Raw genomic sequence first — 14,426 nt, 5'->3', positions numbered from 1 at the left:
CTGGGAATCCCCTCTTCATATATGGGGGCCCATTTAAGTCAACTTAAAGAAATTAATCCTTGATTTAACATAATTTTGTTTTATGTCAACAGGTTCCATATAATTGTATTATGTTAATTGAAAGCAAAACAGATATAGTAATCTGACATAATGACTTTATGTTGAACTAAAATTAATGAATTAACCCAACTACTTCAGATCACTTCAGATTGACAAAATGGAAGTTAGCTGAACTAACTTAACTTTTTTGTGTTATTCTGACAAACCAAACACTGAGTGAACTTATGTTTCATTTGTTCACTAAACATTTACAAATTATGTTACTTTAACAACTAACATTTGCTTTCCATCAACCGTTGTTTTTTTTTAATATAACTTTTTTTTGTTAAGTTAACTAAATTCAAGTTTGTCGGCAGGTTCCACACAAATCAGTTAAATAGGCTTAACTTAATTTTGTTATGTTCTTTATTGAACACCAGAAATCTTGCACATTACATTATTTTAACCAGGTTAACGGTGACAAGAACATAAACGGACAAACAATAACAAACTTTCAGCTCGAAATAACTCAGATTTGACAACATCAGGCCTTAGCAAAGTCAAAGAAATAGAATCTCAAAGGAGATTTCACAGTAAAACTTCAGTAAATACTAATGTAGAGCATGATGTGATAACACTGAGAATTCACACACAATTTAGCAATGACTGGCTTATTCTTTCTAAATTATCATCTGTGAATGAGGAACTTAAAAGTACAATTAAAAAAAACATTTTCTTTAATTAAATCATTCTGAAAATAACCCCATAACAATGTTTTCAATAATGTTCTTGGTTGTTTACATGATTTGAAACTGATCTACAACATTCTTTTAAACTTACTGCTTAATAATGTGGGCTTTCAATAGTGGTGAATGAAAGAGAATCCTTCTGGTGTTCTCTAAACACCAGAAGGATTAAACCATTGAGGATAAGTGATCAAAATGACCTTAAAGAACAACAAAAAAACAAAATTCATTTCACTCAACTGAAAGATGCAGAACAAAACCATTTAAAGACATGTATAACGATGGATCATTTGTGCTTTTCATCACTTTTCATCATGCCTTCTCATTTACAACATTTCCAGCTACATTTTCTGCATTGAAAATGGTAAACAGTAGTTCTACACCCAAAATACAGTTCTGTCTATTTCACCTTCAATATAATATTGATGGCCCTACTGCCCTTTTTGAGGGTTTTATTTTCTTAACAAGTTTTCTTTCAATTTTTAATTTTTTTTAATCTGTGTGTCAGGAGGCCTGCCTTGGCCCTCAACAATAATATTTAGCTAAATATAATAATTTAGCAACACAAGTTAGTCTGGCTAGAGAGCCGTCAAATCCAGCAAGTTACAGACCTTTAACCTCACATATATGTAAAATAATGGAGAGAATAATAAATGAAAGATTGAGCTACTTTGTCGAGAAGAGGGGATGTTTATCAAAATGTCAAAGTGGATTTAGAAAAGGTAGAAACATTATGGATCCTATTCTATGTTTGGAACATGAAATCAGAAAAGGGAAAGTTAGTAAGGAGAGTGTGGTGGCTGTTTTCTTTGATATAGAGAAACTTTATGATACGATGTGGAAGGAAGGATTTTTAATAAAACTGAAAAAGATGCGAATTAGTGGATTGATGTTTTTATTGTTAAAAAGATACAAGAGGCAATTAACAAAATAGAACACTGGTCTTTGAAATGGGGACTCAAAATTAATTATAGACAAAACAAAGACTTTATTTTTTACAAGGAAGAAATTGTCTGAAAACTGCAAATATATAGTCATGAGTTAGAAAGGGTAAAGCAATTTAAGTTTTTGGGTTTATGTCTGGAGGAAGAACTCAGTTGGAAAGTTCATATTCACAAAGTAGTGGATAAATGTAAGAGAGTTTTAAATGTAATGAGATGCTTGGTGGGGAGTGAGTGGAGTGCTGAGAGAAAAGCATTGAAGACAAAATACACAGATTTAATACAGTCTGTATTTGATTATGGCAGTATAGCTTTTGGATCAGCATCAGCAACATTACTCCAAAAATTAGATAATATTCAGTATCGACCCTTGAGGTTATGTACAGGAGCCAGAACAACTAAAACATCAGATTTACTGGTAGAAATGGGAGAGATGCCACTTCAACTCAGAAGGTTACAGTTAACTTCAACTTATTGGTGTCATTTAAAGGGCCATAATGGAAATCATCCATGTCAAGAAATTTTAAAACCTAGTTGGGAAAAGGGAAAAAATTATTTAATTCTTTTGGCTGGGAGATAGAAAAGATTATAAAAGACTTTGATTTATCTCATATAAATATCAGTCAAACAGTTCCTCTATCACCAGTTTGTCCGTCTCTATTTAAGTGTTGATTTTACTTTATTGGAGAAAAGGGAAAAATTAAACCTTTCAGATTCATGTTCAGCACAATCATATTTGCAGACAGGAGGACGATCCTTTTCAGTTTGCACAGGTGTGCGCATAACACGGCGCATGTGCAGAACTTTCTGTCAGGTATTCTATAACAGCAGTAATCAAACCACTGATAAAAAAGAACAATCGGGACAAATCACTAATGCAGAATTACAGGCCAACCTCCAACCTCCCATTCATCAGCAAAGTTATTGAAAAAGCTGTGTGTAAACAATTAACTAGCTTCCTAACTATAACCAACCGCTTTGACTCCTTCCAGTCTGGTTTTCGTGCTCACAGCACAGAGACCGCCCTCGTAAAAGTGTTCAATGACATCCATATAAATACGGACTGTGGCAGAACCACAGTGCTGGTTCTGTTGGACCTCAGTGCAGCTTTTGACACTGTTGACCATGACATATTACTGAATCGACTGGAGAGTTGGGTCGGACTCTCCGGTCCAGTGTTTAACTGGTTTAAATCCTACATAAAGAACAGGGATTTCTTTGTTTCAATTGAAAACTTTTCATCAAAGAGGTCAAAGGTCACATGTGGGGTACCCCAAGGTTCAATCCTAGAACCCCTTTTATTCAATATTTATATGCTCCCACTAGCTCAGGTTATAACAGGAAATAATATTAGCTACCATAACTATGCAGATGACACACAGCTCTACATTACGATGTCACCAGGTGACTCAGAATCTATCCAATCACTGAACAGATGCTTAGAACAGATAAATGTGTGGATGTGCCAAAACTTTCTCCAGCTGAACAGAAACAAAACTGAAGTTATTATTTTTGGACCTAAAGAGGAACGATCTAGAGTTATAGATGTAGAGTTATAGATCTAGAGTCAATGCACAGCTTCAGTTATTACAACTGAAAACCAGCGATCAGCCCGAAACCTGGGAGTAGTGATGGACTCTGACCTGAACCTCCAGAGCCACATAAAAACAGTCACAAAGTCGGCCTTCTATCACCTGAAGAACATTTCCAGGATTAAAGGACTAATGTCTCAGCCAGATCTAGAGAAACTCATCCATGCGTTCATCTTCAATCGTATTGATTATAGCAATGTTCTTCACAGGTCTGTCCAACAAATCAATCAAACAGCTGCAGCTGATCCAGAATGCTGCTGCTGGCGTTCTCATTAAAACCAGGAAGATAGATCACATAACACCAGTTTTAAAGTCCCTCCACTGGCTCCCTGTAGCTCAAAGAATAGATTTTAAAATACTGTTGTTAGTTTATAAATCACTGAACGGCTTAGCACCACAATACATCAAAGATCTGCTGTTGTTGTATCAACCTTCCAGACCTCTCAGGTCTTCTGGTTCTGGTCTGCTCTGCATCCCCAGAACCAGAACCAAACGAGGAGAAGCAGCTTTCAGCATCTATGCACCACAAATTTGGAACAAACTTCCAGGAAACTGTAAAACAGCTGAAACACTGACTTCTTTTAAATTAGACTAAAAACCCACCTGTTTAGAATTGTATTTGAAATGTAATCAATTACAAATTTATTGATGGAACTTGACTTAATGCTGTGTTTTGATTGTTGATTCTATGTTGCTTTGTGTTTCTGTGTTTGTAATGATGTAAAGCACTTTGAAATGCCTTGCTGCTGAAATGTGCTGTACAAATAAAATTTGATTGATTGATTGATTTGAAATATAGAGAGGTATTGTATAAAAGGGATGAAGAAATGGTGTTTTAGGTCTGCAGATTGGGAAACATTTAGGAATAGTAGTGAAATAAAAATGTTAAAAGTGGATATGAGTAGTAGAATTGATTTAAATTATGTAATGCTTTCTTAGAAGCAGCTAATCAGGCTATAAGGAAGGAAGGTGGGGGAAGGGAAAGAAGGTTTTTACCCTGGTGGACATCAGAATGTACTGAGGTTGTCAAGAAATGAAATAAAGCTTTCAAATTATTTTAAAAAATCACAACTTTCAGAATCTGAATGAATACAAGAAATTGCAAGCAAATGTAAGAAGAATAATTAAAAATGCAAAAAGAGATTATTGGAGGATCATCCATCCATCCATCCATCCATCCATCCATCCATCCATCCATCCATCCATTTTCTTCCTCTTTATCCAGGGTCGGGTTTCGGGGGTAGCAGCTTCAGAATGGAGGCCCAGACTTCCCTCTCTCTCTCCAGCCACTTGTTCCAGCTCCTCCAGGGGAATCCAAGGCGTTTCCAGGTCAGCAGAGAGACATAGTCCCTCCAGCATGTTCCCCTCCATGACATGGGACCTTATTATTTTTTCACAAACTCTTTAACTGTGTTTATTCCTCTCTTCATGAAGATTTGTTGGTAAATTAATTTGTTCCCATGTTATTGAGGGGGAACAGATTATTTCAGGCAGCTAAAACAGCTAAAATATGTGGTTCCCTCTTATAACTTTGGCAACTAAGAAGCAAATGTCACCAAATCCACAGGATTTGTTGTTGATGAGGAGAGGAATAAACATAGTTAAAGACTTTCTGGTAAATTGATTTATTCGCATTTTATGGAGGGGCAACAGTGAGCTAAAATATGTGGTTCCCCCTCATAACTTTGTCAAATAATGAGCAAATGTTTTCAAACTTACATGATTTATTGTTGATGATGAAAGGTGTAGTGGCAATTGTTTGTCAAACCAAACATCCAATAAAAAGTTCCATCCGCCACTATGAGGTACTGGGGTCCAGATTCTTCACGCAGGCACAAAAAGTTTAATGTCCAAACTTGTTGATTATCTTGATTGCTTTTATTTTCCTTTTCAGCAAAACACTTATAACGTTCAAACTTTCCTTTGTTCTCCTGTCTACTTCTGTTGCTCTGTTGCTCTGGTAAAAACCGTAGGCCCCAAACCCAAATGCCTGCTGGTCCTTTACCAGGCCCCTACACTTATAGAAAGTGGATTGATCTACCTCACTTCCTGTCTTTAGAAAACAAATAAATAAGAACAAATAATAAAAACAAAAGATAAATAGAACTGACAATTATTAACCTGCAAATAATACAAAAACTAGAAATGTAAAAATAAACTAACAAAATTCAAATGCATAAAGAAATAAAGAATAAATAGCTCCAACAAAAGGAATAAACAGAGTTAAAGACTTGCAGGTAAATTCATTTCTTTCCATTTTATGGAGGGGGAACAGATTATTTCAGGCAGAGCTTCACTCAGCTATTGGAAAGTCCCCGTGTTCACGCGCTCAACGCATACTTTTAAGACAAAACCTTGATATCTCTCAGCAATAAACAACAAAAGCAACATATTAACCTAAGCAAATAAACTGACAGGTTTCATGTCTACTTCTGTTTTACTGATGTGGTAAAAGCAATTTGTTTGTTACATTTTCATTTCACCCACGAGTTAACAACACTGTTCATATTTTCAGTCTGCCGTGTTTCTCCGCCCAGTCTTTTGGCTAACTGGCATTTAAAGCCCTTCATTGAAAACACAGAGGCCTGATATGAGCAGCTAACAATGTAATTTTACCTGAAGTCTTATACAGCGATGAAGTTAGTTTTCAGTTGAATGTTCATCATCGTCAGACATTCACTTTATGATTTCCTTTGGTCAGCAACGTCCTAAGATCCGTGGTTTTTGCTCTTCGTCGGTTTTCAGGAATGCAATATAAGTCAGAATGCTACACATGCACGCTGGATCAATGCAGCAAACAGAAAGATGCGTCCCCACCCTTTAATCTTTGCAGAGAGAGACCGGGACTTGGCACAAAAGTGTGCTTTTCTTATAAACCCTGCCCCGTTTTGGAAAAAAGGGGCCGGGCTTGAAATAAAAGGCAATTTTTAGACTCTTATTTATCTTTTTATTCATCAACTCCCAAGATAAATCCTTCACAGCTAAACATTTTTCTGTACCTTTCACTATAATTTAGATTTTTTCAGTTTTCTGCTTCGCTTGATCACCACAATTAATAACATATGCCATGAATAAAATGAATATATCCATTGTGATTTCCATTCCTGACATTGTACTTTGACTGGGCCCAGGACTTGGACTAGAAGACACTTGTTTACTTTTCTGAACTGTTCTTTTTTCTTGAACACTTTTTGCTGCCTCTGCATTAGTAATGTTTTTGACTATTTTTAGCAGTTGCGTTTCTGCTGCCTTTTTCTTTGCTTCACACCCTCCATGTGCTACATTATGCTGACCACCACAGTTACAACATTTCAACTGTACATCCGCTCCACATTCATCATATCGATGATCTCCACCACATTTAGCACATCGTTGCTTCTCTTTACACACTGATGAAATGTGACCATACCTTTGACATTTGAAACAGCGCAAAGGAGGAGGGATATTACGGAGCCCCCTAGGGGACATGGGGAATTTTTTTCTTTTGCGTTCCCTCGCAGTACTGTACTGGTCAGTTATGCAGCATAATTGAACACTGTAAGCCTTTCTTACGGTGGGCGCCGTACTTTATGCTTTCATATAAGGTTATGTGAGGTTTTTCCGTGAATGTTAGTATCTTTTTGTGAAATATCTGAAGTTTTATATCTTTCTTTAGGATAGAAAGGTGCCACAAACCTACGATATAAACAGAAACCTTCCGTAAGTAGGAAAGAAATAAAAATACATCCTAATTTGGACTATTTCTGAGTTATTATCGCGGGTAATAAGTCATCTGACAGTTTTGATTGTGTCTCTGTTGTGTTCGTAGTCTGAATGGTTTAAAGAGCTGCTTCCAGTGCCGCTCCATCTTAGCCTTAACAGACATAAACATGCAGTAAAAAAAAAAATCAATTTTCAATCTGTTTTTTGCACCAAACAGTTAATAATAAAAAACACGTTTTCACTGAGGCTCTGTAAGAGCCATATTAATGAAATAAGTAATTATTGATATGACAGGAGCAGGCGGATTTGACACTTAGGTGTGTCGACGTGGGAGTGACGTCACCAGGTATGAATGGGAAGGATACTGGCTTTGTGTGTTTTAGGAAGCGGTGAGCGGGGCGGTCAGTCCTGGCAAAGTTTGGAGCCTGATCATCAAAATGGAATAAATCGATAATTGTGACAGAACAAAGAAAGAAGAGGTTTGGAGTTGATTGATTCACGGACAGATGAGATTCCCCGAGTTAACCCAGTGCGGCCCTTTACCATCATTAGTTTGTCGTGTTTTTAATAATAAAAACTTGTTTATTATTATTAACTGTTTGGTCAGACCTGGTGGTGTCAATGTTTGGTAGCATCACTTCTGTTAGACTGCCCCAGGGAAGCTGTGGCTACTAGCTAGTAGCTTGTCACCATCAGTGTGTTTATTGTCCTGTATAGAGAAAAGGCACCAAACCTATTAGATTTTAATAGAAACATCCAGACAGCTGCTCAACCAGAATCCTTGATATCAGATGTTAGACTATAAAGACGTTTATTTCATTCCTTAGAGAAAATAATCAATCTCAGTCTTTCAGAACAATGACCAGAAAAAACTATCTATCCTATATTATTAATAATAATAATATTACTGTTAATAATAATAATAATATTACTGTTAATAATAATAATATTAATAATAATAATAATAATAATAATAATGCTATTATTATTAAGTAAAGAACAAAGTTCTTCTTACCTTGTACATTCAAACAGACTCCCTGTTCTTCTCCTTCTGCTTGGTCCTTTCATGTAGAAGACGAGACAAATTATTGACTAAACTAAATATTGTTATCAATATCTGTTCACATTACAGTTCAGTTAGAAACCTACTTACCCTTTGGGGTTTTTGTCGTTTTGTAGAAATATCTGTTAAAAATTAAATGTTACAATTATTAAAACAGTAAAAAATAAAATGCTGATAATATTTTAACTACAGTTTTTTCCAACTCACTTGGTATTTTAATTTTTTTATTTTTCCGGAGAACAACACCAACAATTGCTGCTGCAACTAATAAAAAACCCACCAAAAACAAAACACCGATCACAATTCCTGTGATGTTGGAACTTTGTCCTCCACATTCAGCATCAGTTGAAGCTGTTCCTGCTTTTATCAGATGAAGGTTTTCGATTTCACATCTGAAATAACACAAACATGAATCCAGGTAAATCATTTGGTAAAACATTATCCTGTGTTTATGCTGTTTGTAAGAGACCAGCTTACTGTGTGTGAGGCTGACATGACAACATTGTTCCATCAGAAAATGATCCACTGCTGCATTCAGAGCATTCTGTGTCTGTGGAGGCTGTTCCTGGAGAAACACAAATCACTTTAAAGTTAGTCAGAAGATTCTGATCTGATTTTTAGTTCTGACCAACATGTAACTCAGTTTATTCTTTTCAAAAGTCAGAATTCATCTAAAAATAAAAGCATTTATGTGTTGAAGAGAATCAGACCAACCCATCCTGCTGATGTAATGTCCTGGTTCACAGCTCCTGTGTTTCTGTGCTACAGAACAACCTCCTGATTTAAGGTCTGTACAGTAGAATCCCTCCATTGGTTCACAAACTGTGTCTGTAGTTATTACACATTGTTGCTTTTCCTTCAGCCCAGCTCCTGTGAACATATTCAGATTACACATGTATGGAGAAAACTAACAGCAACATGGTGAATCTCAAGACATCTTTAAGTCAGACAGTTTGTCCAGCTGAATAATATCTGAATCGTTTACATAATTTACATTTGTGTTCAAAATAACAGCAACATCACTAACCAGATTTAGAACTGATTTTATAGAAATTATATTTCTACATTGTAAGTGAATATGTATCAGATGTAAAGTGACAGAAAACAACAAACCCAACTTTCATAAACTGAAAGTAGAAAAGGAAAAACATGGAGTGAGTGAAGCATTTATTGCTGAAATATAAAAGATTTTAACACACTGCAGATATTTGAACACAACTGTTTGTGTAGTTGAGGAAGCAGATGTGAAAATTATGAAAGTTTGTTTCAGTTTTATCTGGAGTAGAACCGAAACGCACGTTAACCCCTTAGTGCGCGAACTGCCAGTGGAAAAGCGCCTTTAGAATCTAGAGAGGTATTTGCCCACAGATGCACCCATGTAGAACTGCCCTTGCCCATCTGCAATGTGTGATTAAATCATTAATGTGTGATTACATCATTAAAAGTAGCATGCTGAGAAGGACCAACAACATGGAGTTCAATCGGTGAGGTCATTTTCTTCTGTAAGATAAAAGCCATTCTAAAGATTTTGGGTCTTTCATCTTTAAACTCTGCATATATTTTGAACACAGGTGTTTGTGGCCGTGAATTAATTTTTTATGCAAAAATAAAAAACAAGTTGAAAAGTCACAAACATAACTGCACCTGAATCACAGGTAGAACATGGATTACATCTCTTTAGTCCATTTGGCAGGTCCATATACGTCCCATCTGAACATCTCTGACAGATTGTCCTTTTAAACTCTGTGCAGTCTATTCTGACTCTATGGCCTGTTGGAAAATAAACAGTTTATCATTTTAAAGAATAAGATGGGTTGCATGATGAACAAGATTCAGGCAATGAAAGCAGCCTACCTATAACAGAGTATATATGAGAATAAACAATAATTCATAACTGGAACATACCAACAGGACATTGATCACAGCACTCTTCTCCTATCTTGTATTCAGTTATATCACATGTGATGGAATCGACTCTGAAGTTTCTCATCAGAATAATCTGTGAAAAGAAAAACATTTTTTCTAACAATTAGGATCAGATTCTAGCTGACAGCAGCATTTCCCTTTAAGATCAGTTATTGTTTATCCTGCTTTGATGAAACATTTTAGCAGTTTTATGTCAGCATAACATTAATTTATACCAACAGTTATTTAGATTATTAGATTAGCTTCAACCTGTCCTTAGCATTAGTTGCTGCAATTATCGAATTTAATTCATTTTATTTATGAAGTTTCAATTCACAACACATTTCATCTTAAGGAACTTTACAAGACTATCCACCCAGAATGGCTACAATCTATACAATTCAATTACAGATATCCAAATTTGATTACATACTTCTGCTTTTGCTTTTCTGTGAAACCTAAATGTTTCAGGTCATAAAATACAATTTACATATCAGAAAAGCATAACCCAAGTATATACAAAAGTTTTTTTTATTTTTTTAAAGATAATTTTATTTATCATGAAAATACCAAACCTACAGTCTGAGTTGAAACACAAAATCTCTTCATTAGAACCTCTCTGACAACATGAAGTAACTAAAAGATCTCAAACTGCAACACTTAACATGCTGAGCTAAAGTGATTTAAAAGGAGAAACAAATTCACTGACATCCATCAGACTGGAAAACGTTCCATCACAAAGGCTGGGATGACAGAGAACCTCAGAGAGAACCGTGATCCACAGATGGAGAACTTATGAACTCATTTAGACTCATTTTTCATTGTAAGTTAATATTTATTGTGACTTAGTGGTTTTTGTTTTTGTTGTTTTTCTGTCTCTCTACATGCTGCCAGTCTTGGCCAGGTCTTTATTTTACAAAAGATCTTTTGACCTCAGTGGGATAAAAAATGGCTAAATGAAGTTCTAATTATTATATTATTATTAGCACTTTGAAATGTCTTGCTGCTGAAATGTGCTATACAAATAAAATTTGATTGATTGATTGATTGATTATTATTTTTTATGGAACAGTGAAGATTATTCCAACGATACAAAGTCCACCAAAATGACTCCAAGAGGAATCAACAATCTGTCCAGACAAACTTGTTGATCTAGGTTCACATAAGAAGCAGAAGAACATTTAAATGTCTGAAGGCCTCATTGCCTCAGTTAAGGTCAGAGGTCATGGATAGACAATAAGAAAGAGAGAATGGATAAAGTGGTCTTTATAAGAGAGATTCAATTTCAGAACCACTGCTGACCCAAAACAACATAAAGGTCCATCTCACATCAACTAAAAAAAAACTCCTGATAACTCTCTTGACATTTAGGGAGATATGTTTTTATTGTTCATGACTATATCCCAGTTAAACAAAGCAGCATTCTACTGCTTATTGTTTATTTGTTATTATTTGTTGCCCAGGTGTGTCTGCTCTCTTTGTTTCTAATAAACACTCATCCACCTCTGATCTGCAGGACTACAAGCACTGGTCTCTGATCAAATTCATCAGACCTTCCTCCAGATCTATCAAACGAACCAGGACACCTGCACCTGTAAAACTATGGATCTGATTCTGAAGACAGAGTTTAAATCATTTATAAAATTACCATTTTGTAAAAAAAAAAAACACTTTTCTAATAAATATATAAATTGTTTTGTCATAAATAAATTTACCAGCAGCATAGATGTTGTTGCCCAAGATGTCATTGTCAAAGGCAGGATGAGGATGAAACTTGTCTGGAACAGAAAACCTCTCATAGAGATGCAGGATGAACCAAATTGTGACTCTTAATGCTGAAGGTCAACGTCTGTAAAACAAGAAACACAAACACATTGTTAACCTGTAGGAACTCTGGGAACTGCAGCATGAAGCAGGGCTGCAGAATGTTAGGAAATCATGCAGCATGTGATGCTGTTGTTGAATGTTGAGGTGATAATATGACTTGTGATAAATAAATGGCTAAACATTAGTGATGTCTTTCTTCTACAGTTTTTTCAAACAAACACATTGAGAAAATAAATTAAAGTTTTAAATCTGCTGTAGTTGTAATCTCTCAATGACTTTGTCATCTTAAAGCCTGGAAAATATTTTCTGCTGTATTAAACAAAAATATCACTGGTCTATAGAAAAACAAATTTAATACCTTTTGTATATTGTGAAACTTTCCAGTAACAGCAACAATAATATTTTTCTGTTTACAGATTATTTTATTCCTGTTTGTTACTTTTTGTTTGATGTCATCTGTTGATATTATTGCGCTGCGAACAAGGTGTTTATTTTATTATTATATTTATTCAAATATTGTATGAAACTAGTTTGAAATTAGGTTTGTAGTTTATACTTTAAATTAGGCGCGCGACCCAACGCGGCGTCGCTACCGCTGAGTGATGACGTAGCTGAGTGACAAAACTTCAGCAATAAACAACAAAAGCAGCAAATTAACCTAAGCAAATAAACTGACAGGTTTCATCTCTACTTCTGTTTTACTGATGTGATAAAAGCAATTTGTTTGTTACATTTTCATTTCACCCATAAATTATTAACACAGGACGATACAGTTTGTTGCCAAACAAAGATAAACAGTTTTAATTAAACTCTAATCAGTAGCAACACTAGTTTTCATAACTTTGTTTCAAACTAATCCCTGAACTACAGAACAAAACTCCTCTCCATCAAAGTTCATATTTTCAGTCTTCAGTGTTTCTCCACCCAGTTCTTCGTTTAACAAAGGAAAACAACAACCGTCGTTTATGGACCTCCATTAAAAACACAGAGGCCTGAAATGAGCAGCTAACAATGTAATTTTACCTGAAGTCTCACATCGCGATGAAGTCAGTTTTCAGTTGAATGTTCATCATCGTCAGACATTCACTTTATGATTTCCTTTGGTCAACAACGTCCTAAGATCCGTGGTTGATTTTCTTCGTGTTCTGCAGAAGAGGTACCCAGCTTGTGAAAATCTGTGCCCGCAGTCGGGAGCGCGCATTCAGATCCGCCTCTCTGGCTGCAATGCGCGCTCCCGAAACAGGAAGAACAGATTTTCACAGAGGAACAGAATCACAAGATCTCTTCTGCAGACCTGAGTGAAGTTGGCCCCCCCACCTTCTTCAAATCAGACAAAATTGGTGTCAAACGTTTGTGCTACGTTTGTGCTGGTTTGTGCAGCAAAAATTTTCGTTTGTGCCGCTATCATTTTAAAGATATAAAGAAATGTTTTTAGAGGTCATCAAAGGTCAACCAGCCCCCCCACCTTCTTCAAATCAGACGAAATGGGTGTCAATCAACTCGGCTACGTTTGTGCTGGTTTGTGCAGCAAAAATTTTCATTTGTGCATCTTTGGCTTTGAAGATATCAATTACAGTTTAAACCTTTTGATGTCAAGCAGCTGATTTTGCTTTGAACATATGACTGAAAACTTAAAGCAGAGAAGCTTCAGTTATTCCGTTATGACCAACTCATGATCACAATTGTTAACAAATGACTTTTATTTATCTGGATTATCTGGCTTTACAATTCATAGCACAGAACTTTCAACAACATTTTACAATAACAGCTTAATAGCATAGGTTGGAGGAGAAGCCTGAATATATGTATATATATATTTTTGGCACAGATGAGCTGTCTTATATCATACTGTACTGAAACAGTAACAATTTTGGAAAATATGTAAAAATACATTCCTTTTATGAATCTTGCATACTGCAGGTGCAAGTGGACAAACTTACCTTGATGCACTGCTATGAAGTATTGAAAAGAAGTGTTGCTGTCGATCATAACATTGACCTCAAAAGGGCTGAGTACATGCCAAGCACATGTTTGGTTATTTTCTTATTTTTTGTATTTAAAAAGTACAGTTTGTCTAATAGCACCCTCTAGTGATCAGAAGCTAAGGTACAGGTCACCAAGGTTGTTTTGGGAGGCATTGTAGCAACCTGTTCATTCGAAATAAGACCAAGTTTGAATTGAATTTCTTCCAGGTGAAAATTAAAGTATTCACATTCGTTAGCAACTTACAAAATGATAGCAGTACAAATGACAATTTTTGCTATACAAAAACATAAAATATTTTATATATATATATTTTAAATACCCCTGGAGAACATTTTTCTTTATATCTTTAGAATGATAGCAGCACAAACGAAAATTTTTGCTGCACAAACCAGCACAAACGTAGCCGAGTTGATTGACACGCATTTCGTCTGATTTGAAGAAGGTGGGGGGGCTGGTTGACCTTTGATGACCTCTAAAAACATTTCTTTATATCTTTAAAATGATAGCAGCACAAACAAAAAATTTTGCTGCACAAACCAGCACAAACGTAGCACAAACGTTTGACACCAATTTTGTCTGATTTGAAAAAGGTGGGGGGGCCAACTTCACTCAGGTCGTGAACCCT

At 35.6% G+C, this 14,426-nt stretch overlaps 1 protein-coding gene across 2 annotated transcripts in view; it reads right to left on the bottom strand.

Moving 5' to 3' along the window:
• Window positions 1–7,553: 7,553 nt before the first annotated feature.
• Window positions 7,554–14,426, bottom strand: part of LOC116721371 (tumor necrosis factor receptor superfamily member 14-like) — a 1,133,408-nt gene continuing 1,126,535 nt past the window's right edge. Inside the window, exons 1-10 of one of the 2 annotated variants that reach the window (XM_032565045.1) lie at window positions 12,839–13,001; window positions 11,704–11,837; window positions 9,989–10,082; window positions 9,728–9,853; window positions 8,798–8,953; window positions 8,561–8,648; window positions 8,291–8,475; window positions 8,174–8,205; window positions 8,036–8,081; window positions 7,554–7,660 (exon numbers count right to left, since the gene is read on the bottom strand). In XM_032565045.1, the coding sequence (XP_032420936.1) occupies window positions 7,569–7,660; window positions 8,036–8,081; window positions 8,174–8,205; window positions 8,291–8,475; window positions 8,561–8,648; window positions 8,798–8,953; window positions 9,728–9,853; window positions 9,989–10,082; window positions 11,704–11,787 (903 nt within the window). In that variant the 5' untranslated portion in view covers window positions 11,788–11,837; window positions 12,839–13,001 and the 3' untranslated portion in view covers window positions 7,554–7,568. Of the gene's footprint in view, window positions 7,661–8,035; window positions 8,082–8,173; window positions 8,206–8,290; window positions 8,476–8,560; window positions 8,649–8,797; window positions 8,954–9,727; window positions 9,854–9,988; window positions 10,083–11,703; window positions 11,838–12,838; window positions 13,002–14,426 lie in introns of those variants that run through there. The other variant, XM_032565056.1, reaches the window with a different exon arrangement.

Source organism: Xiphophorus hellerii, chromosome 1 (assembly GCF_003331165.1).
Source record: "Xiphophorus hellerii strain 12219 chromosome 1, Xiphophorus_hellerii-4.1, whole genome shotgun sequence".
NCBI classification, from domain to species: domain Eukaryota; kingdom Metazoa; phylum Chordata; class Actinopteri; order Cyprinodontiformes; family Poeciliidae; genus Xiphophorus; species Xiphophorus hellerii.
The sequence above is the reverse complement of the archived record's forward strand: the minus strand, read 5'-3'. Positions and strand labels throughout refer to the sequence as shown.